General features: G+C 40.9%; 2 protein-coding genes and 1 long non-coding RNA gene across 8 annotated transcripts in view; 1 reads left to right on the forward strand and 2 right to left on the reverse strand.

The window, feature by feature from the left end:
- The window catches only part of LOC128499870 (glyoxal reductase-like), a 36,957-nt gene extending 27,516 nt beyond the window's left edge, over positions 1–9,441 (reverse strand). For 2 of the 3 annotated variants that reach the window (XM_053468834.1, XM_053468835.1), the window contains exons 1-3: positions 9,317–9,441; positions 9,134–9,218; positions 1,375–1,623 (exon numbers count right to left, since the gene is read on the reverse strand). In XM_053468834.1, coding sequence (XP_053324809.1) covers positions 1,375–1,623; positions 9,134–9,200 — 316 coding nt within the window. In that variant the 5' untranslated portion in view covers positions 9,201–9,218; positions 9,317–9,441. Of the gene's footprint in view, positions 1–1,374; positions 1,624–4,849; positions 4,954–9,133; positions 9,219–9,316 lie in introns of those variants that run through there. The other variant, XM_053468836.1, reaches the window with a different exon arrangement.
- The window catches only part of LOC128499871 (uncharacterized), a 374,046-nt gene that overhangs the window by 277,416 nt on the left and 73,095 nt on the right, over positions 1–23,535 (reverse strand). The window lies entirely within an intron of this gene.
- On the forward strand, positions 9,562–20,740 carry DPH5 (diphthamide biosynthesis 5). Its single transcript, XM_053468833.1, has 7 exons — positions 9,562–10,177; positions 10,558–10,682; positions 12,806–12,914; positions 17,112–17,232; positions 17,885–17,924; positions 18,650–18,753; positions 20,116–20,740. Exons 1-7 carry the CDS (start codon positions 10,043–10,045, stop codon positions 20,352–20,354), a joined length of 873 nt encoding a protein of 290 aa, XP_053324808.1. The 5' UTR covers positions 9,562–10,042; the 3' UTR covers positions 20,355–20,740.

Here is a 23,535-nt window from a genome sequence, read left to right on the forward strand (position 1 = left end):
AAGATGACCTATGACATCCTAAAAAGGTAACGTAATTTCACATCCTTTACTATGATGGCCCGATAAATGGTTCAAGCTCGACTAAATACTCTATGTTCTCTGAGGCTAACACAGTTATATCCATTTTATTTGTTTATATATGCCCCTTTAAAATATGTGATTGTGGCAGGCGGCCATAGGTCCTATGATTTCACCGGCAGTACCAAAATCTAGGGATAGGTTTGGTGAACTCTGGATGATGTCCCTATGAAATAAAGCTGGCTTCTAAAATGTTCTATCCATGTTAGAAAACGAGGCACACAGTATTCGCTCCATTAGCTCTTTCATAACACATTCTGCACCTACTCAATGGCCCGTGCTTCAATCGCTTAGGATCCACTCATTGTATATATGCAGTCAGGGTGGAGATCCAATTGTAATGACATTTTACAGGCCGGGAAAGCTTATTTTCCTGTTTATCTTAATACGGGATGCTTTATTTTAGTATATTTATCCATGTTTCCTTCTCCCACTACAAAGCATCGCATCATAAAACATGAGACAATAATTACAGGCAGACTTTTTATGACAAGACGGCAGTAGCCGAAGTAAAATGCTAGTGTATCCGATCCAGTGCCAGTCATTATTTAAACACTTGCTAAAAGAGTTGCCTTATGGTACTTCTAGCAAGAGAAGATTTAGGGATTACATTACATTTTATTTATAGATCCCCAGCAGATTCCGTAGCGAGTGAAATAACATCTGTAATATTTACACTTGTGAGTGCTTTCTAGTTATCTGTGGAGCAAGCGGTTCTCCATGTAGAAGACACCCACACCCATCAGAGACATGATGAAAGGCTGACACATAATTAGATAATATCAGGGTTATGTCAGGATCCATAGACACACATTATAATTACCCCAAACCCTTTTAGAAGTGGGATTTTATTAGTTTGTAGGTTTTCCTGGCTAATCCTGGAGGATTTAAGGTGTGAGATGTAGGTGCGTTGAATTGCAGAGGTAAGGTTTCTATGAAATGTGTACATTTACTCTGATGTCTATAATCCCTTTTTTCTTTACAATTAGAAATTTACTGTTGCACTGCACCATAGTTATATGTATCTCTAAACAAGGCAGGCTGGTGTCTAGGGGTGAAACAATAAGAATTTAGGAGGCAGGGTGATTTTTGCATGAGCCAACAAGGGACGCACCCATAAAGATCAATATAAGACAAATCATAAAGAACGGTAACATTTCAGAAGCCATCACTACCTGATTCTTTATCAATCTCTGACTTTGGACTGTATTGGGGGGTACTTTGAACCCAAATAACCAGATGTGTAGTTGGAGAATTCTTAACAGTCAAGACTTAATCGAGATTGTCATCACTTACCTAAGTATTCCAGCCCCAGCCTTTCACACGATTCCAGGCATGCTTGTATGGCGCTTTGGTACCCATAGTCTCCAGGCCACAGCTTGGTAGTAACCCACAAGTCTTCCCTCTTCACTCCGCTTTCGGCTATAGCCTTTCCAACCAGAGCCTCGTTTCCATACCTTTTAGCTGTGTCTATGTGTCGGATGCCACAGTTCCTCAGAGCGTAGAGCAGTGCTTTGTGGGAATATCCTCCATGATGTGACATCCCTAAGGAGTTGACACAGGGCACGTAAACAAGACGTTACCTAACCTAACACTTCGGCGCATACAGACATTAGCGGTTAAGTTGAAGACGGTTTTCTCCATGATATTTATGTTTTCTGCTTGTGAAACATTTAAGTGGACCAATGTTTACAGAGTAAAAAGCTGTCAAGACCTCAGAGGTCCCCCCCTGGGCATGTGAAGAAATCACTTCCAAGGCCTTGTAATCCTATGTGACTTTACATCATTCTCTATAAACAGTCAGATAGATAGAGATATAAAAATAATAAAAACTGAAAAATCTTCTTTTATAAGATTTGGGTGAGTGAAGCATTGGGGAACCCACTACAATAACAAGCATTACATAACATAGTAGAAGTTAATACAGCTTTGTTTAGATGCCAGTCCGTCTCTTTTCTGCAAAAAAACAATATTGCGTAATGGCACAAAGGAAAGTACTGGAATTGTGTCCCCTTTATCATTGGAGACTGGTTCTCAGCACTGGGATCTGGGCTCAGCTTGGTAGGAAAAAAAACAATGCTCGAGAGACTGAAAGTATAATGCCCAATGCTGGATGAATGGGAACATTCAGAAAGTCTGCCAATGGGCACAGACCATCCTTGTGCACTAATGACTCTGGCAGAACACTAAGGGCAGAAAAAGCTTTTCAATGCCAACCTGTCATGGCAGAAAGGGAGAATGTGTTGCCAGAATCTTAGCCCAAAGGTAGCTGTGAATGGATTTTAACAGGCTACAATGGTACCTCAACCAGAAAGGAATTAATTGGGTACCCAAAGCGAAGAAAAATCAATCAAGTTTTATTAACTCAATGGAACCCTTCCTGAAACAGAGCGCAACCGCAGATTTCCCAGAACAGATTATGGAACATTGAGAAGGTCCATCAAATGCAATATTATTATCTAGAATATGATAAAATGATGTAAAGTAGAGATGGCAAGTGCATACAACATTTCTGTATCATTCATCTGCGTCAAGTTTCTGTCTTTACCAAAAAGGGACACTTGGGACGTATGCAAATGTATTGTACAAGCTAAATGCAGAATTTCATCTCATGTTAAGGTGAATTTGAGGTGTTTGCTGACCCATCAGAGCAGTCCACACAGCAGAGCAGCCCATTATCCATAATGAGTCCCACTACACATAGGAGTCTGGCTCCAACTTTGGACTATTTTGGTGAACTGAAAAATATTAAATTATAACTTAATAATAATTTATGTTGATAAAGTACGCTTTTTCTTGTACATTTATGTACATATTGTTTTGATTGGATGAGGGTGCTCTGTCGCTATCTTTCTATACCTCTGGGTTTTTTTTAAACCCATTGTAATTATTTCTGTTTTATACACTCACTCACTCTGCATTCTTTATTTCTACCCTTGTGTAAGGAATATTCTGGCTACTTCATGTGTTGTCAGTTAAAGTTTCTTCTTTCTGCTTCTTCTCCTCAAACAGAACATGCGTTAAAAGAAAAGAAGAAAAGAAAGTATTTCCTCTTGCTGAGCAATATTATAAAACAGGAGGTCATCAGTATGGAGCGCTTGATTATCAACACAGTATGAATACTCTCTGCAAATCTAGCATGAACCAAGCATCAAAGAACTCCCCTTAAAGTGTCCTTTAAAACCCTGCCAAAGGGGGAGGAGGGAAGGCTGCCTTTTTCTAAAACTGATCTTTCCCACCAATTCTCAGACCCGTCCTCACCTCAGCCAAATTGTTCTCAGATGCTTGGTTCTCAGTGGTTACCCTAGTAACGGTTGAAAAGAAGCTGCTTTCTTCCATGGAAACCTGGGGCAACCAAAGGGTTGGAAGCTTCCAACACAAATCAATTCTGATTTCCAGGTTCAGTGAACCTTTTCTGAGGGGTACAATGTGGCCAGCCTGGGTGTGATATGTGATGTGTGCTTACAAAAAAGAACCCCTTAACAACTTCAAAGCCCCTTCTTCTTCACTTCTTCCATGTGTCTTACTACAGTTACCCCAACCCGTTTTTTGGAGTTCATTTTTTCTCTGCAGAGACAATGTGTACATATGAGTAATGCAGTTTAGCATAACAGATTAAATTACTAATAAAGGTTTCTCCTACATTTCCCTCTGATTCCCCTCTTCGATTAACTGAATCGATAAAACAAGCTTTGTCTCCTTGGTGTCCACCTGATATCCGAAACAAAGTCTCTCTTCGTAAACCTCTCTCTCGGTACCTACCAAACATACATTTTCCAGAACAGACACACAGATCTTTTGTACATTATGGGTTACCTACCTACTTCGTAAACAATATAAGCAGTTTTGGCTTACCTGATGTTATTCTACAACCCCTACCAACCCATTTACATGGTAGTGTGCTAAGCAGGACTGTCCTAACTTTGCTTTAGGTAAGTCCATAATGTGATGTAATGTAGTGATTGCTGAGTCCTGTAAATTGTTATAGTGCCAGCATATTCTGCAGCGCTGTACAGTGGGTACAGCGCTGCAGAATATGCTGGCACTATAAAAATGAATACATTCATAAATAATAATCATATGGCTTCTAATGGTGATATGGTCTGCTTAGCAAGAAACAGTATCTGTGAAAAGAGAGTGTTTGGCGCTGACATTAGCATCTTAGAAAGGTTACAATAAAAGTGTCAAATTACTTTTGAACATAACAAAGAGCTTACACCTCATGTGTCAAGCAGGTACACTCCAATGTACTTATTCTAGGAATCACAAAAGAAAAAAATCCTGCTAAATCAAACCTTTTGTCATAATCATCAGTCCTCAAATTTTCCAAGAATTAAAGTAGTTGTTTTGACACGTTTGCTTCTTAACAACTAGATTAGTTTACTGTTTAGACAAGATGCTAAAAAACAGCAATACATTTACAATATATATGCAAAAGTTGGCTTTATGCACAGCCCATCAAACATTTTCCTCTCCCCTGCAGTTCTCTGTTAGTTCTCCTCAGGGCTCCGTTTTGGGGCCTCTATTTGTCTCCATCTACACCTCCTGCTTGGACAACTAATTTCTGATAACACTATAATTTGGGTTTCCACTCTTGACCGTTCACCCTCTCGTCTAACCCCCCCCCCCCAATTTCTGGAATTGCATCATAGATGGCATCTCATTACCTGAAACTTAACATCTCCAAGACTGAGTTTCTGGTTATTCTGTTGTGTCCTGGGCCAATTTACTGCCTTAATGGCACACTCATTCCTCATATCCAGTTACTCACCAAATCCTGCTGCCTTCACCTTAAATCAATGATTTCCATAAGAATTAACCAAAATACAAATCCATTTATTTGTAATATATTCTTTGGATAGTTGCAACTCCCCCGCTGCTGCTAGACTAATTTCTCTATCCCTCTGCTGCGCCGCTCACTCCATTGGCTCTCTATACCTCTCTACAATCAACTCATCCTCACCTAAACAGTGCTCTCCTACTGCCTCACTCCCCCCTCCAACACACAATTGTAAGAGTTCAAGTGCAGGGCCTTCTTCTCCTTCGTTATCAGTATGTTTTATTGTGTGTTTGTACGTAATTATCATTTTAAATTGTCTTAAATGTTAAATGTTTTCACTTTCCCCTAATGAAACACCATGAAGGAATCTGCTGGCCCTATAGAAGTATCAATCAAGGTTTCTAGGGGAGAAGAACACCAACAGGCTCAGAGGACGTCTCATTACCCTTATTAAGCAATGAGATCACAAACGAGAGCTCCAAAGACACAAAAGGAGCTTTTAACCTCATTAAAGGTTTACATTCCATAGTACATCGCTGCAGAATACGACAGTGCTATTTCATAAGTAAATAATAGTTAATGCAATTATACAATAGTCCTTATAGTGTATCAAAGAGAACAATCTAATAAAGGGCATATTTATGGATACTACAGTTTTCTCTGTATTTGGGGCCCTTAGAAGCCCCTTTAAAAATATGTTCCCATTGAAAAAGAGGTTTTTCCTTTAATATAGTATTTTATGAGACGTTAAAAGCAATCAGCCTGAGGAAAGGGCCATTCTCACCTGAAACTTTACACTAACGTCATTTGTCACTTGGATAAACAATGAGCGTCGGGATTAATTTATTCTTAGTTTTATTGATGTAGCATTTCTTTTTGTTCTTCTGTCTTTTTTGTGGTCTTGTAAAACACACCGATTGTTCTATCAATGTGAGACATAAAGCCTTTTGTAAAGAAATCGGTACATCTTAGAAAAGCCAATCATGAACTGTCATGTTAAAACAATTAATATTCAATGGCTACTTAGCTGATGGCCTCTTACAGCACTCTAACCAATAAGCATTCACTTTTATCCACCAAATTAGGTAATTCAGATATATTTTGGCAAATAAAACTTCCTAAAATGCTGGTGATCCTCCCTCACACCCACTGACAGGCTAAATTAATTGTGAACACTATGAAAATGATGTGAGGGACCCCAGAAGGTTATAATTATTTAATAGCCAGCTTGATTTTCTGTAATTGAAAAAGTGATACATTTATTGCAATTAATAACAATTGTAATACTAAAAATTAGTTACTGTGGCTACTAACCATTTGCCCAGTCCTGCCAACATAGGTCCTACAGAAGAGAGATCAGGGGCATACAATATCCCAAAAATGAATGCAATGGGGGTCAATGTAAAAAGATCACAAAATGAAAAGAGTGCATCAACAAGCGTGGCTAAGATTGTACATTATTCATATGACAGGGAAGATGTCTAACATGGGTTTGGAACATTTTAGAATGGCTTTAGACTACAAAGTGTTTATTTAAATTGTGGCTCCTTATAACTAAATGTGAAGTGAGTCGAGGTTAAAAAAGGAAGTGGCCTTCACAAGACAATTAATGCAGATCTCTCATTTAAAGAAGTAATGAGCTTGTTCTTTGAGGGATTTGAGGTCTTTTATTGAGTCTGTGGTTTCGGAGTGTAATTCATACAGGTCTTACCAACATGAGATTCACCTGTGGAAGGCCAATGCATTGGAATGTGTTTGATGAAGATATTAAGGAGGTTGCCTCGGATTTCCAAAATAAAGGGGATGTCTTTCCTAAAGAGTATCATTCTGCAAGTGTTATTCATATTAAAAGATATTCTGCAATCCATAAATTTAGCTATTTGTATGGATAGAATTTCCATTTAAACTCCTTGTTGACGCAAACCCCATGTTTCCATTAGGCGCCCCTGAGTAATTTTCCAAGGTCAATCCTTTAGCTTTACAAACAAATGCATTATTAATATCTGTCATACCCTGTATAAGATAAGAACGTCTGCATCCTGTAATATAACGATAATGTCAAATCAATATATTATCAGTCCAGGAAAAGATGCATTTATTTAAAGAAAACAACCATGAACCTATAGTGTTGCTATCTCACTAACATACTCTGCCATGGGCTGCACTGACCCCACTCTGTCTGGATTTATTAAATGACCTTCTACTGCTCAACAGGAGATGCAGGCAGCCTGTCTTAGAAACTCTATGTTTCTCATATTTCACTTTTTAATTCTCAATCTATAACACTTAATCTTCTTATTCTAACTATAGTGTGAGGACCACTACTGAACAGCTCTGCTCTATAAATTCTGAAAGCATGACTGTGGCATTGGCCGAGACACATCTCTGCACTAAAACACTTCCTTTCAAACTGACTCTACCTTTGATGTCGTCAAAATTATGACAAGTCACAGGAAAAACGGAATATCCCCCACACCCTCATGACTAGAATTTCCTGGTCAGTGATTACAAGGGATATCTACCCAAAGAATTCCATTAATGGAGCATTATCACTTCCGCTTGTCTCCGAGTGTTAAGTATTTGCTCCTGGTGCACTTCCTCAAAAGGGCGGGCTTATAGCCACACCCATTCCCACGATTGGAGGAATGGGGGAGAGGCAGTCCCTGTGCTCTGCAGACTCTGCTGCTTTGCAAAAGTACCCTTAGAAATCCCCAATATTGCAGACAGATTCGCAGAGAAAGAGAGGTACAAAAACATGTCTGCAATGTTGGGGCTTCTTAGGGTACTTCTGCAGAAGAGGGAGTCACGGGACAGCCTCTCCCTCATTCCTCCAACCAAGGGAGCAGGTGTGCCCGGAAGCTCCGCCCTTTCGCAGAAGTGCACAGAGAGTGAAGACCGAACACATGCGGAAAAGAGGAAGACAGACAACAGAAGACAAAAGATGGAAGAAAGAAGACAGAACAAGAAGATACAAAAAAAGAAGTGGAGCCACGTGAGACAGGGGCATAGAAGCGGTCTGACGATAAGATAGGGGGACATTAAAAATATCCAAACCCCATTTATAGGGGCCAATCAATGGCACAAACATACTCTCCTTGACATCAATGGGAGTACTTTCTGTGCACACATGGATCTGAACAGCTGCTCTGGAGCTGACAGGGGGTAAATACACCAGGGAGATGTGTTCAGCTGACGAAAATTGCTGTGGGCAGAGGAAAGGGGCAAATGCAGGAGATTCTGCATAACCCCCTCCATCCATTTGCAAGGGAGAAACCATGAAATATTTAAGGGAGCACACAGCATACATATGCACATGGTGACTGAAGTGCTCTGAAGTCACTTAAGGAAAAATTAAAAAGTGACTCCAAAACGGCACGAAGAATATGAACCAGTTGCTTCGTTTCTGTCCTCACTATCTATGTATCTTCAACCACTTTTGGACCAATAGCGGTTTTTACCATACTGAATATAAATCACTACGTAAAATCACCTCCTATAGGGGAAAGACTCTCTTTTGGACCCAAATCCCAAACATATTGTCTACCAGCTGGCATTAGTTAATAGGTATGAGCGTATCGCTGTGTTCTCACAATTACGTGTAAAACAACTGAATTAATGTACTTGTGTGTATAAATTATGTGAATGAAAGTGTGAATTAGTGAGTGACTGTAAAAGCGTTTGTGTATATCATAGATGTATAATTGATTTGTGGAAAGGCAAATATAGCAAAGGCAGGGTGTTTATGGGACAAAGATGGCACATGCTGGGCTGTTTGGGGACAAACCTGACTCATGCCGGGCTGTTTGGGGACAAAGATGGCAAGTCCTATGTGTGTTATCTGGGTGCTGGTCAGGTTCTATGTGGGCAATGTGGACGCCAGGGCTGGATTTGGGTTGTGCAACCTGTGATCTATGCCCGTATTTAGGGGTTTTTATCTATACCTTTAATGCTGAGTTTTTATGTGAATTCCAATTGATCTATACCTGCAAAGTTAGCTTTTTGTGTTATTCTGTTGATCCATTTATGCTATGCCATGTGACCATCCATTATTTATATCTATAATATATATACTTGTGTGTGTGATCTCATGCGCTTCATAGTGTGTCCCTGAATGGTGGAAATAAAATGTGGTCACCCTATAGAAAACACTAGGTGATAAAGGCATATAAATGTTCTTCTCAGAGACCTGTCACTTAGCCACGCCCGTGGCCACACCCCCTAAATGAAAAATGCCCCTAGGGAACATAGGTGATGCCAAAAATAATAGTTACTTACCCAAGCCCAGAATGGGGATATGCTGGCCACTGGACAGGGCCACAGTGGGACATTTCAGTCTGTCCATGTCCTCTTCTTAGGGTCACTGTGTTTAAAAAGGTTTACTGTTATTGCAGAACTATTTTTATTTTACAAAATGCATTTAATAAAAGCAACAGCAAGTAAACGTATTAATCGTATTACCTGGAGCCGCACTAGCTTTTCTGGGGCCTCACCCAGAGAATTGGAATGCAGATTTCTTGGAGAGATCAAAGATCTGTGAGTTAACACTGTGCCCAGACTAAAGATGGCCGCCGCGTGCGAGAGCGTTCGCTCCAATGCGCGCCTGTTCGGGACGCTATTCACCAGACGGTAGGGTTGCCAATAGTAAAAATGGACGCAATGCATCTCAGAAGTCAAAGGTTATTGTTTGCGGCAGCCGTATTCCAAGTTCCTTCCGAAGCTGTCAGCGTGGGGCAGACTAATGGGGATTCGCGTTCATATTAAGGAATGGCAGCTGAATGAGGAATATCCCGACCACTCAGCGTGACAATTATATCCAGGGCGCCTTTAGTATGCACATTAGACAAGGTTTCAGTGGTACTGATGCAGGATAAGAGAATATGACATCATAGTTTAACAGCAGCCGTCATTTCTTTATCACTTAAAGCAGTTATTAATTAGTCATTTTATAGCATTGGATTAGCGGCAGCGGAGAGTAAATATAACTGAGAGGCGTGTTTGATGTAGTTAGCGGGGAGCACATGTAGAATTATAAACGTGTTAGTTTATATCAAATCTTTATTTGTAATATTGAGAATATACAGTTCCGCTGCCAAGGAACATAGTCTGTCCGCCACCCGCGTCCTGTAAAGAATACCGCAGTGTAGTGAAGGCGTAGGGCTTGCTCACTGCTCGTATTTGGGGAAGATGTTGTACTTAATAGGTTTAGGTCTCGGAGACGCAAAGGACGTGACGGTCAGAGGCTTGGAGGTTATCAAGAGCTGCTCCCGCGTGTACCTGGAAGCGTACACCTCCATACTGTCTGTGGGAAAGGAAGCCCTGGTATGGCACCGCTCCTGTTCTTACTGCCGTACTTTGCGATGTGATGGCGCCAGTTGCACTCGCATCCCAATAATTCCAAAGAAAAATTAATTTCTAGTATCTGTGCTTTAAATACTGTGCGCTGATGTAAATATGAAGAAATGACGTTATATATGGAGGACTGAGATACCTGAAATATAAATTCTTAAAGATCCTCTTAACTGTGCGTGACAGCGCTTGTAATAGCCTTGAGTTCTCGGGAGTCCACTGCATAGTAGTGTCTAACCTTTGGTATTATTTACAGCGTATTGCCGTTTTGATGAATAACCGCCTTTTACTGACCGTTTATATCATGATGTATTATAAATTCTGGAAACTGACTTTCTACCTTTGCTGCGCAGGAAGAGTTTTATGGCCGCGAGCTGATCCTCGCTGATCGTGAGACGGTCGAGCAAGAAGCAGATGAGATCCTCCAGGATGCTAAAGTGAACGATGTAGCGTTTCTGGTAGTTGGCGATCCTTTTGGGTAAGTGAAAGGCACAATACTCAGAAGCATCTTACGTCAGGGGACTGATTTCTCTAGTATTCAAATCATGTATTATACCATCGTAATAAATATATACAGCGTGCTTATTATTCTCCCTCCCTTTATCTTACTATAGAATTTGACATCATTCCTTAAACGTCCCTGACACTCTTTGTAGTCGTCCAAAACTAAAACATTAACCTGTCACAGAAGAGGCTACCCTGCAGCAGCTGCCCTTCTCTCCCTCCAATTATTCTTGCCACTGATTGGCTGCTTGAAGCAGCCAATCAGTGGCACAAAAGTGGTCCCATTGAACTATAGCAGCACTTTCCACACATGAACACTGGGGTCTAAAGAGACCCAACATTACCTGAACCAGTGCTTTAGCTAAGTATATCAAATGGAGGGAGATCCATGTGATATCCATCTCCGGTAAGGGCGATTAGCTGGGTGTTGTGGACGAGGGACACAGGCGTATGGAGTGATTCTGCAGAAAAACCCCGTTTATTTGCAAAACCGACAAAGCAAAAATGTACAGGTGACATGCAGCTATTCTAATTTATGTGCCTAATTTTACTAATGAAGCCTTTTTTTAAAAATTGATTTTGGAAAGAGCGATATGGCTATACCTCTTCATTAGCGCCTAATCAATACCCAATTTGTTATCCACAAATATATGAGAAATCTGTAGTGTACACATCGCGCTGAAGGAAAAAAAATGCCAATAATTGGATGCTAGGGGTCCAAATCTAAACAAAAAGACCAATTCTAAACAGGGTATGTGCATATGTTTTCCGATAGCATCCATCCTGCTTTTAAAACGTCATGACATTTTATATGTTGGCACTTTTACTATATATATATATATATATATATATATATATATATATATATATATTTATATTTATATTCCCAAAGCTTATATACAGTGTATGTATAATCTTACTGTTTTGTTTAACAATATGCCCCAAATCAAGCAATAAGTAACCGCATGTAACTATAACACACATTTCACTTAAAATTTTCAGATGACCCTCTGTCCTCATTATTTATAATGTAATTCAGGAATTGTTAATTTTAGGACCACGCTACATGTGTTTCTGGGGTAGCGTCAGAAACCGCTTTGGTTAGTCTGATCCCCGTCCATTGGGATGTCTACTGCAATCTTAACACCTCATTACCCGTCAGTCTGTAAAGATCCTCATTTATTTTTCGGCTTCCCCGGGGGTTTCCTTTATCCCCCCATAGCTGGGAATGCCCTTTTCCCACTGCTTCTTCATTTGAGGTCTGGCCCACATCTGTGTGACCTCACTTCATACATTGCAAGCAGTCTGCATCTATTAAGGTGACCTTTCTGCAAATCCTGGCAGCAGATGAGCGTTAGGACATTTAAATGAGACCTGCATAAAACTATAGCACTGATTAATATATGCAAATATATGGATGGATAACCTCATCTGTAAAATATGAGCCACTGCGTACAGGGCTAACAAACGAGGAAGGCTCCAAACCGTATCATATATTCCCTGTTAATACAAACCAAGAACGTTGGACATCAGGAACGGGTTGATGATAAATGCAGTCCAATAACAATTGTACCAATTAATATGATCAATGCACAGTGCATTCTAATGATCTGAATCATAAAACGGCATGTAGGGATCTCCCGTGCAGTGTGGTTTGCAGCTTGACTGCTTATTTTTGGTATATTTCCAGTCTCTTAAATGATTGTATTCCCCATTGCACACAAATGCATTGATTTATGCGATTAGTTTGGTCGATCAATCCACAAGGGGCTCTTTGAACCGAGGGCCCAGCTGTACACTATGGAGTTTAATCACAAATCTGTCTCGGATAGAGCAAGTCTCCTAACCCAGCACAAAGATCTTGTAAGAGATTTCTCTTTATTACAGTGCGGATCATCAATCTCACTTAGGGACCTTTGACGGGAGTTATAGTATCCCTTTATGTGCCCTCATCGTATATTTCTATGTTATATCTAAGTTGTTTCTCATCTCTGCCATATCATGCAGACAATGTATATAATAGGCAAAGGTCCATAGCATTTATAGGATGCATAGATGAAAAAGCGTGTCCATAATAGCTGTCTGTTTACCATGCAGGGCGACTACACACAGTGACCTGGTACTAAGAGCCACCAAGGCAGGGATACAGTACCGCGTTATTCACAATGCTTCCATCCTAAGTGCGGTTGGGTGCTGTGGTTTGCAGGTAAGCGAGCATGTGGAGGAACCTTGGTTTCAATTGTAGACCAACGGGATATGAATGGAGAACACGGACCTACCAACACAAAACATTTCTAAATAATATATATAATCATCTGTTATATTTTTATTTCCATTATGTCAGGGGTGGACAAATTCGGGTAGCAATGGCTCCTAAAATTCCATTGCCATCATCAAGTCTTTGTACTCATTTTTTGATCTGTGTGGATGCCCCCCGCCAAAACAAAGCATACATTTCCCAGCCTTGCTGCTGCAGTGAGTCTATATAATTGTATGAATATCCTCGTTTGATTATAATAATATAATTGACGTATGATGAGATTGAGACAGGAATGGGAACGGCAGATGTGCTCATTGTTTCAGTGAATGGATGTTTTTATTATGGTTTTTATTATGGTGTTATGGATCACACAGTTCACTACGTAACTAAATAAATTGGATGCAGTATTGTGGTCTGGCCCAACATACATTTTCTTAACTGGTGAACGAAAGAAATATTGTTGGATGATTTCCAGCTTTTTTATCAACCCAAGTTATATTGGGCAGGAATTCAGAAGACTCTTCGCACCAGAATTGCTCCCGATATATTGCTATATATCTAGTTAGTGCAGGGTCCAGGTAGAATGCATACAATTTAAAGGGACTCTTGACCCATAATGTGTACGTGGATACATATGATAACTGCGTGGCATTCTTTTAATGCGTTTGCCTGTATTTTCTGCCCTGTCGAAGCATCTCCATGCATATGATATACTAACTTTCTTGTGTGCGTTCTCAAAAGTTGCTCCCGCCGATTTAATATCTTAACCCCCTAAGGACCAAGGCTTTTTTACACTGGAGCAATTGTCATGTTCTTACTATGTCTCTGTTCAACTGTAATGTTCCTCTTTCTCAGTTAGTGAACCCAGACAGCTTATATTTTTTTTTCAGCATAAGTAGGGCTTTAATTTGACACAATATTCATAAATGTAAGATATTATTGTGCATCTACATAACTTGTACACAGCCAATAGGGAAAGATGCTCAGAATATAATCATAACTTGCCCTGACTTGGGAACCACCTTATATGCCTAGGGTTTTCACCTATTTTGACTGTTATAGTGCAAATATTATTTTTCCTCCAAAAATGTAGCATGGTGGGACTCGATAGTGATCGCACATCAAAACGATTCCATAAAACCCAGTACAGTGCACAGAGATCTACTTTGGGGTCTTCTATAACCCTAGGGATCACTATTGGGGTTCCCTGCACAACGATCAGGGGTTGCTTTGTACAACAATGGGTTTCCCAGTAGGGATCCCCTCTACAGCAGTCAGTGGAATCCTACAGGGAGCTCGGTGACAGCTACGTGGAGGCACTTTTGAAATATTTCGGCATTACAATCAATCCGACAACTTGGGGTCACAAGTTGTGGCCCCAGATGTCAAGATGGGAGGGCAGTCATTTGACAGCCTGATCTCCCGTTCACCAGCAGGGATTTAGCCCTGCAGATGCAAAAAGTCTATGACGTAGCAGATACCACCTTGATCAGTAACCATTTTTTGTGGTTGTTAAAGGGTTAATATGTATTGTTCCTTAGTGGGTCTGTCAGGGACAATAAGCTGTCCTATTAAGTCACTTTCTAAGCATGTTATATAGTCATCTTTTCCCATTCTTCTGTCTGGATCTAGTTCATTAGGGCTCTTACTACTAAGTCCTTCATCAATTTAACTCCTAATCATCTCTCACCATGTGGGATTAGCAGTGATCCTGAAAAATAATGTGTGTTCAGTGTTATTTTAAATTCAACATTTTTACATTTTAAGTAAGCAAATGTGGATTGCTGGGTGGAGAATGTGAGAATTATCAGCAGAACGTTGCGATTTGGAGAATTTCAGCACATTTTCTCAGCGAAGTCCATGAAGGGAGACAATTCATCACGCAGTTAGTGTAGGAATGTTCATTGTGTACGGAGGAGCTGGGAGGTGGCATCGTTTGGGGGAAATCTCTGAGAAGGAGGATGGATGAGAACAGTCTGGCTATCATCCCAGAGCTGGGGGTAGAAAAGCAGGGGAATATTTTAACCCTGGTTCTCACAAAACAAGAGAAGTCCTACACTAGTGTGCTTCTAGTTTTAAAAAGGTGTTTCCTGTTTATAGACGGCAATCTGGCAATTTACACATTGAGACCTTGACCGGGTAAAATGCTAAACCGAAACCAATAAGAAAGTTCTTCCCAGAAAATGTTGGAAGTGAACTTGTTGATTAACCGCAAAGCATAGTAATAATAAAAGGGCAATGTATTTGGTAGACCTTGTGAGATAGACATGTTTTATACATTAGGTTTAGCAGTTGTCCACTAGGTTCATACTTTCTTCCATCTCTGATGGGGGAAACCAGGTCATCCTAACCCAAAATCATTTACAAACTTGTACTGTGCTAGTGGTATGTTTCAGATCGTATGGCGAGCTTAATGCTTCTTAGGAGCCAAATCCCTCTGTCTTTTTCCTCTTCTGATGTCCTACTTTTCTATGAGCTCAGAGTGATTGCCGGGTATCACAATGTTCTACGCTCCAGAAAGTCAGAATAATCTGTCCAGAAACTGCAAAAATCCCTCCCCATCACAGGTGCTCCATAAATGGTGTCCAGAGAAACCTATCCTTGATTAACGTCACAGCACCTTCTGCTCGGGATACAGTACTGTGTATGTAGATGTTTGCAAAGGTGGTCATGATGTCAATCACAAAAAGGTTATCTGCGTGTAGGCCATCTATTCGGTCAGTGTGACCAATGCAACAGGAGAGCAACATCCTCAAAGTCAGTCTGCTTCCATGATTCTGGTTTGTACTTTGGGCATATGCTACGTAAAAGCAGTAGTGATAGTATCGCCGTGTTCTTCTGCGGGATATACTGAGCAACACTTGGAACCTTTCAATAGAAAGTCTCTCCTAGAGACATAGAATTTGACGGCAGATAAGAACCATTTGGCCCATCTGGACGGCCCTTTATTTCTGCAGAAAAAAAACTACTCGACTCTTGTTCTGTCCTGTGTCTTGTCTGATATTCAGGATGATCTTATATATATATTTCACGTGTGTTTGAATGGATGCTGCTCAGCGTCAGGAAACACACCTCCCTGAACATATGAAGAACACCTTTCCATACACTCTTTATGGTCTGAGGTGCAATGCACTGATGTACAAGAATAACTGAGAAGTGAAATTGAATATTCTCTTATTATTATTTGAGGAAGTGAAAAACAGCTCATCCTTTATGAAAGAAATGATTGAAAGTTTGATCTCCTGCCACCCATGCATTAAATGATTCCATATACACCATCATACAAATTTCATCAAACGCTATTTCTTATTATTAGCAGCTGTTGTGCTCCTAAAATTCCCACAATTTAATCTCTCCTATTAATTCATCTTACTTTGCAAATGTTTTAAAAAAAATCAACTTTTGTTTCATTTATGAGGGTAAATTGCTTTTTGGCCAGATTATCTGTTTCATTGTAAAACTGCTCTCCTCCCCCTCCATTGTGGGGATGTCAGATCAGAGGTGCTGGGCTCCATGGCTGCACTTTTCAGGAAATCTTTTTACTCGCCATGTAACACGAAGGCAAGCACTGGTAGATTGTTGCAATAACAACTTAAAGCAAAAAGCTTTAACTAAGGGTTTTTTTATTGCTAAACTTTTGTTCAGGTTTGTGTTTTATTTGTAGTTATTTAACATCGTTATATAACATGGCCATGTTTGGATAGATCATGTTCTTCCATCAATGGATGGATGGCCTGAAGGTCAATGGGGCTTCTGTATGTCATCCTATTATGTTATATACTAATTGTTATGTCCTGTCTACCCTTTGTACAACGCTGCAGAATCTGATGGCGCTATATAAGACAAATGATAATAATGCAAGAGTTTACCTGGGAGTAGTACACGGTGTGCACTTCACCTTACAGATAGCAGAACAGATTAGGTGAGCTCCTAGCAGAGATGTCCTCTTATGAGCAGCGATTGGGTCATCTTCTTGCTGCTGTTTTTTCCCGATCCTTTTACCTGTGGAGGTGGCTGCTGTGGTTAAAGGTTATCGCTCCAGCATTGTGTTTCCACAGTGCTTCCTCTGTGTCGTTGTAAATGTGCTAAAGCAGGGGTACCTCAAAATGTATGCTCTAAAACTATTTTTCCTTTGTTTTTCAGCTGTATAATTTTGGCGAAACAGTCTCTATTGTCTTCTGGACAGACACATGGAAGCCAGAGAGTTTCTATGACAAGATCAAGAGGAATAGACTGAGCGGAATGCACACGCTGTGCTTACTAGGTAAGAATTTTGAAGGCTTCCTTGTCCTGTGTACCACCGGCATGGCCTCCCCTGCTACTCCCTACTTAATTAAGACTTTTGTGGCTAGGCCCCACTTACACAGCTGATGGAGAGCTTTGAGTAGCCTAGAAGTTCTCAACTATGATGGTATCCATGGCTGTCCACAGATGTATTTGTTTCTGGGGAGTGCAAAATAAAAGCTCTAAGGAGCTAGGCATGAGACGGAAGAGGTAGGGTAATGGATGCCCTTCATGTGATGTCTACGCGCACCCTGTGGATCCTCTTTTATATTCAGCCGAACAGCGAGGTTATACCGGTGCGGTCATGTGCCAGCGGAACTGGTTTTCAAATGAAATCAAAGGCAGGAGTGGTTGAAATTGATGTATCCCTGTCGTGCAGATTGTTCAGAGCCATCCCTGCTCCGTAGGATAGACAACTAAATTATTGAAAATTCCTTTTCTATCGATGTTTGAAATTTTAAGTCAGAAAACTTCCAGGGCGTGGTTGCAAATTGCCCACCACCACCACCACTGCAGATGCTCATGTTGATAAGACACCCATGATGAGAACATAAACCATGTTCAGTGAAATGTTCAAAATAACTCATATTCTTTGAAATATACCATTAATGGTCCTTTCCTCTCTGCTTTAGATATAAAGGTGAAGGAGCAATCCATAGAGAACCTCATGAAGTAAGTGAAATTATGAAGCCTTACTGGGGTCAGGGCTGCTATTAATCACAAATATTCCCCCCAACAGCATTATATTTCCATTAGTACGAGGAACACACTTGAGGGCTGGTTTCAATCCTGAACACTGCACAAAATAGCTGGAAGATAAGAACCGGTTACCCATCTAGTCCGCCCGTTTTCCTTTATATAAATATGCAAACTTTAATTAGTCATTGGTGTAATCTGAGATTTCCAATCTATATTAAATGCCCTTGTATTAACCTCTACCACTTTTGCTGGGAGGCTGTACCGCTCATCTACCACTCTCTTGGTAAAATAAAAACTCTTAGTAGACCTTGTGATACTCCCGGCCAGCCGCCACATAAGAAAACAAGCACTTATCATCAGCGAAGCTGCCGTTGTTTTACTGAAAGAAGGGCATTGGTGAGGCACAGTGTGCTAGATCTGTAAAGAAAAGCAAGCGCTGGAATATAAAAGCTCTGATAATTGTGACCTTTCAGAAGGCAATTTGAGGCATGACGACTGAATTGTACCACATCAACAAAATCTTGGGAACATATCTGCGTTTTTAGTGATTTGCGGCCACAGACTTGATGGGGCACAGCCACTTGGCACTGATTACAAGTCATCCTTCTTGCTGTGTGACTTAATTATAGTTTACATTTACAACTGTACAAGTACACCATAATTCATGTGTTTATAGATGTTTTCTGCTATGCTTTCAGGGGTAGAAAGGTTTTTGAGCCTCCTCGGTATATGACTGTGAATCAGGCAGCAGAACAGCTTTTAGAGATTGTACAGAACAGGAGGAATCTGGGAGAAGAACTTGGTATGTATGGGGATCTTGGGATCGCTGTAGATCTTTGATCACGCCTTGCCTATGAGTTCCTGTAGCTGTGTTTTATTCTTCGTTCAGTTGTAGCTAACTTCTTATGTAGCTACCTGGAGATCTTTGAAGGATATGAACATCCCACTGACCCACAAACATTCATGCTTTGTACATGATCTCCCATGTCCATCAATAAAGACTGCTATTCCTTAAGTACACAAAAGAACACTCCATTCTTTAAATAATGTAGAACTTGGAGGAAGAACGGTATTACATTTGGGTGTAGCTGGAAATTGACAGTGGCAAACAGTAGTCCAGAAATGATGCTACTTTCATGGAAAAAGCAGCAGTCCTTTAAGATATTCTGAAAAGGTACGGATGTTAAAGAGGCACAAATCCTTCTAGGCTGTTTTGATGAGTTTGCAAAGTTGTTGATGGGTGAAATTGTAACAGTACATCCTGTGGTTGTGTGTTTTAAATATTGACAGACACCCCAACATCGAGGGCACATGACAGACACAGCATACAACCCCCCCCAGACCCAATATCACCAGTATTTGTGCTACTAACTTCTACTGATAGGAAGTAGAGATGGCAGTTTATATAAAGCTTTCCTCCGTCAGGTTTCCTTTATCTCGGCATCTAGTCAGCAGATATGAGAATCAAGGGTTTTCCTGTCTGTAACGTGTTTTGATAAGACCTGGCATACAAAACGTGGTTTTTCTCTCGCTTGGCCTGTAAATAATAATGAAGCTACGAGAAGATTTGTACCGGATTTACTGGACAGCGATATGCTAGATACTCATTTGCGGTTATACATATTTGGATGAGATGGTGGAAATTGTATTGCATTGGACAACTAGCTGCTTTTTGTTTCTCCGGGGAAACGAGCCACATAAGCTTACACTCTTATTTACTTATTATCCAGGAGACATCTGTCAACTGCAGGGAAATAACAGTAATGCCCGAGACTGATTCATAGTAAATGCCCATGTGACCCCCATTCACTAAAGGGATAGTGGTGTTTTGAACACCCTCACTATACATCATTGAGGGCCAACACTGGCAAGTTTCCCCTGGAAGCCGGGCTGAGCTGGCCCTGTATAATGCATAATTGCGTGAGGAGACTTTGAAGACACCGATTCAACTATATATTATGCAGAGTCAGCCAAGTTCCTCCAGCAGGAGACGCTCACTGGGGTTGGACCTTCATAATAAAACCCAGTGTCATTTCTATCGCATATTTACTGGGATTTTAACAAGAGTATAATCATTTTATTCATACTAAGCAAAGAGTCATTGTTTTTTTGTATATTATTATTGATTTAAATAGATCATATATTTTTGTCCTTTTGCCACCAGCTATTACCGAAAACACAATCTGCGCAGGCCTGGCGCGAGTAGGGGCTTCCGATCAGAAGATCGTGTCCGGCACGCTGCAGCAGCTGCAGACGGCTGATTTCGGGGGTCCGCTGCACTCCCTTGTAATCAGTGGGTGCATGCACCCTCTAGAAGTAGAAATGCTTAGACTGTTTGCTGTGGACCCGTCCTGCTTCGATCAGATAAACATAGAGGACAGCTCAACGTATCTTTCACTCTAAAGCAACACTCTCTGCGTCATTGTATAACAGCAGCATATGCACTGTCTATAGAACGGCAAACAGTGCTTAGTAATTGTGCTATTGTCTTAGTATATCTCTGTCCCCGATGGACCAGAAAACTAATTTTCACTGTTTGGCCAAGTGCCGCATGATCAGGAAACTTGAATAGGGGGTGTTGCATGAACTTGTTTCAAATTCCATGTTCCCGTCTCCACTGTGAGCTGCTGATCCATCCGCATACGCACTAAAGTTGGACCTGTAAGAAAATGTGTTTCCATATAGACGAGTCACATTTGTTCCACTCACCGCTGCCCTCTCCTGTTACATGTTTGGGAACCACCAGGGAAATCTCGTTTTCAGTTTAAAAAATAAACGTAATAGTAGTAGATTCTGTTCAGTTTGTGATTTTTTTTTTTTCTGCCAATGTGTTTTGGAAGTTTCTATGTTATGATGTAGCATGTTCTTACCACGATGTGTTTAAAATCGACTCCTACGAATTTGTTCCGGTTTAAGGTTCTGTTCCACCTGCTGAATTTAACACACATTTTTAAAGTGGACCTGTCATGTTTTAAAGTTCTTATCTCGTTACCTGTTTTTCAAAACATAATGGTTTCGGAGATAGTAAGACTTCTCAAACCTCCACTTTTAGTTCTTTGGATTGCTAAAGATAATGGTGTTTAAAGAGACAGTCTAATGTCCCTGATACCCTCTTTAAAAAAGATATGTATTAAAGTACTACTGCTGCAGGGCAGCAGAAGAGGCTGCCCTGCAGCAGAAGTTGCCCTCCTCCCCCACGATCCAACTATTCTTGGCTGCATGAAGTGACCAATCAGTGACAGGAAAATGTCCCCATTGAAATCAATGGCAGCGCTTTCCACGAATAAAATTGCCCACAGTGCCCGGTGTTATTAGCGCTGTACCAAACACCTTCTAGTCTCTCCCAAGTAGATAAAAATCAGACTTTTACAAACAAACCAGCGGGGTCCATCAAAACAATTGCTCCATCTGGGTACACCACTGTATATGCATCCAATATGGAGTCTCCAATATGATTCAGGAAAAAACACATTTTCATGGCACAATGAAAGTATTACATGTATATATATCAGTGAGGATAGGCCAATTTTTTGGAGCAGGTCACTTCACTTTGATATCACTCTCGAACATTGAAGCTTGGTTCCTGGTCTTCTCAAGCAAGTGGCTCCAGCAGAAATGAGAGATAATCCAAGCTGTTAAAAGGCAATATTTTATTCAACACAAAATTATAAAAATTCTTACATAAAAGTTGCCATTTGCAATCCTACAGGTTCACCCTGTAACGGGACTCCCTGTACCCCGACTGGGTACACCCATCAACTGTTCTTTGCTTCCTCTTGGAACCGCAAGGGTTAACCGCTTACAGCACTAGACAATACTACGAGGAAGGGATCAGGCACCGGCTCTGTATCCTAGTAGTAGCACCATAGCCCACCGAGACGTAGCCAAATACGGTGCTGTAATTTTCCTGAAAAGGATAATTCGTGATATAGCGGGTCCCTGAAACATTAGACGAGACTAATGTCCAGGTGAATGACAGTTTATTGAGAAACACACAGCCTTATTTACAGCACTCTAACAATGAAAGGGACATCATCATATTAACATGATACTCAGGACACCGAGCTCCGCAATGTCCATATAACCCCAAACCGTTGTTTTCAGGGTTCCATAACCCTGCCGGCTGAACCCCACTCTCCTGGAAGTCACAGAGACTGGGGTTCCATAGAAGGCTCCCTCTCCAAACCACCCTTGGTCTGTACCCCACCACCTGTGGGTTAACTCTACAAAAGAGCGCCTTGGTGGGGTCAATGGTGTCCGGGTCATGAGGGGTTAAAGTCTGGAGGGGGAAATTCACCTCCTAAGTGGCTTCATCAAGGTGTCTGGAGGGGAATATGACTGCAGGGAGATGTGTTCAGCCGAACAAGACATTCAGCTAGAAGGTATAGAATGAGGGTGGGATTCTGAGTAAACACCCCCCCCCCCGTATTTGAAAAACACAGATTGAACATTTAAAGGGACAACGCAGCTATCATCTGCATTGAAGTGCATACGATGGCTGGAATATCCCTTTATAATGTAGTCATGCCGAGTTTGACTGATGTGATTTGAAGTCCTACAGCTGGTGGGCAGTATGTTGCCCAACTATATTATTTGTTTTGGCGTTTACAGCTGTAAAACAAAGAGAAGTAAAATGCTAGGTCACTGTGGATGAGTGTCACGATGGACTGTGGTTTGTTGTGATGATCACTTCAGTTTTTGTTAGTATTTTCTCTAGTACCAGCTGCGTCCACACATGTGGTTCTCCTTCACATCTCTGCAGCAATAGCTTATGACGTTTGAGTCCAAGTTCAGGAGGGTACAGTTGATTTACCTGATGTCACACAAGGCAGAAGACACCCTTCTCAAAAGTGGGGTAAGCTTGTGTTGTGGCAATTGAGCTGTAGCCTCAGTTGTAACCTGTTTTCCCATAGATGCAGCCCACTTGTGGTTTTGACCAGCCTTTAGCATGTACAACCAAACATGTGCACCATTGGTCCTTCCAAGCCTAGCCAGCAGTATTGGTGTCCTAGGACCTGTGGATGCAAGCAATAAGTCTCACCCATCTGGCATGTTAAAAGTCCAAATATGATAGTGGGTGATCAGCAACAGAAACCAGAGTCCTCTTGATGAGTCATTAATGGAGTTGGTGCAAATGATGGCGGAAATCATAGTTGAGCTTGTGCTTTAGTAGACATCACACTTGTCGCAGGTATCATGGCCACCTTTTATAATGCTGCACTGCGGAGTACTAACTGGGTAGCAAGGGAAGCAGGTGTTTTTTTTGTGCAATTTCCCATATGCCCACTTAAGTTGAGTTTAGTTGGCAGTCAAGTTGCTGAGGTCATTTAAATGGATCAATTTGTGAATTAACTTGAGTTGGTGGCCAAGTTGAATGTTAAATGGAAGTAAGGGATAACTCCTTAAAGAGACCCTGACACTTAAATAGCACTAACAATATCAGCGAGCCCTAGACAAGGTACCAAATCACCGCAATACCTTTTCCCCCCGCAGTGTGCTTTGAGTTACTTGCATTTAATTAAATTCAGAAAAAAGTGTTCTTGATTTTTTTTTCCCAGCAGCTGTAGCCTTAATATGTTTTATG

The sequence above is a fragment of the Spea bombifrons genome, chromosome 6 (assembly GCF_027358695.1).
Source record: "Spea bombifrons isolate aSpeBom1 chromosome 6, aSpeBom1.2.pri, whole genome shotgun sequence".
Classification (NCBI taxonomy): domain Eukaryota; kingdom Metazoa; phylum Chordata; class Amphibia; order Anura; family Pelobatidae; genus Spea; species Spea bombifrons.

What these genes read in the sequence shown, in the direction of transcription:
- DPH5 (XM_053468833.1), top strand. Translation starts at nt 10,043, where the DNA reads ATGTTGTACTTAATAGGTTTAGGTCTCGGAGACGCAAAGGACGTGACG. An exon ending in CTGTGGGAAAGGAAGCCCTG is followed by an intron (nt 10,178 to 10,557) that starts GTATGGCACCGC and finishes TTTGCTGCGCAG; the next exon opens with GAAGAGTTTTATGGCCGCGA. An exon ending in TTGGGTGCTGTGGTTTGCAG is followed by an intron (nt 12,915 to 17,111) that starts GTAAGCGAGCAT and finishes TTTGTTTTTCAG; the next exon opens with CTGTATAATTTTGGCGAAAC.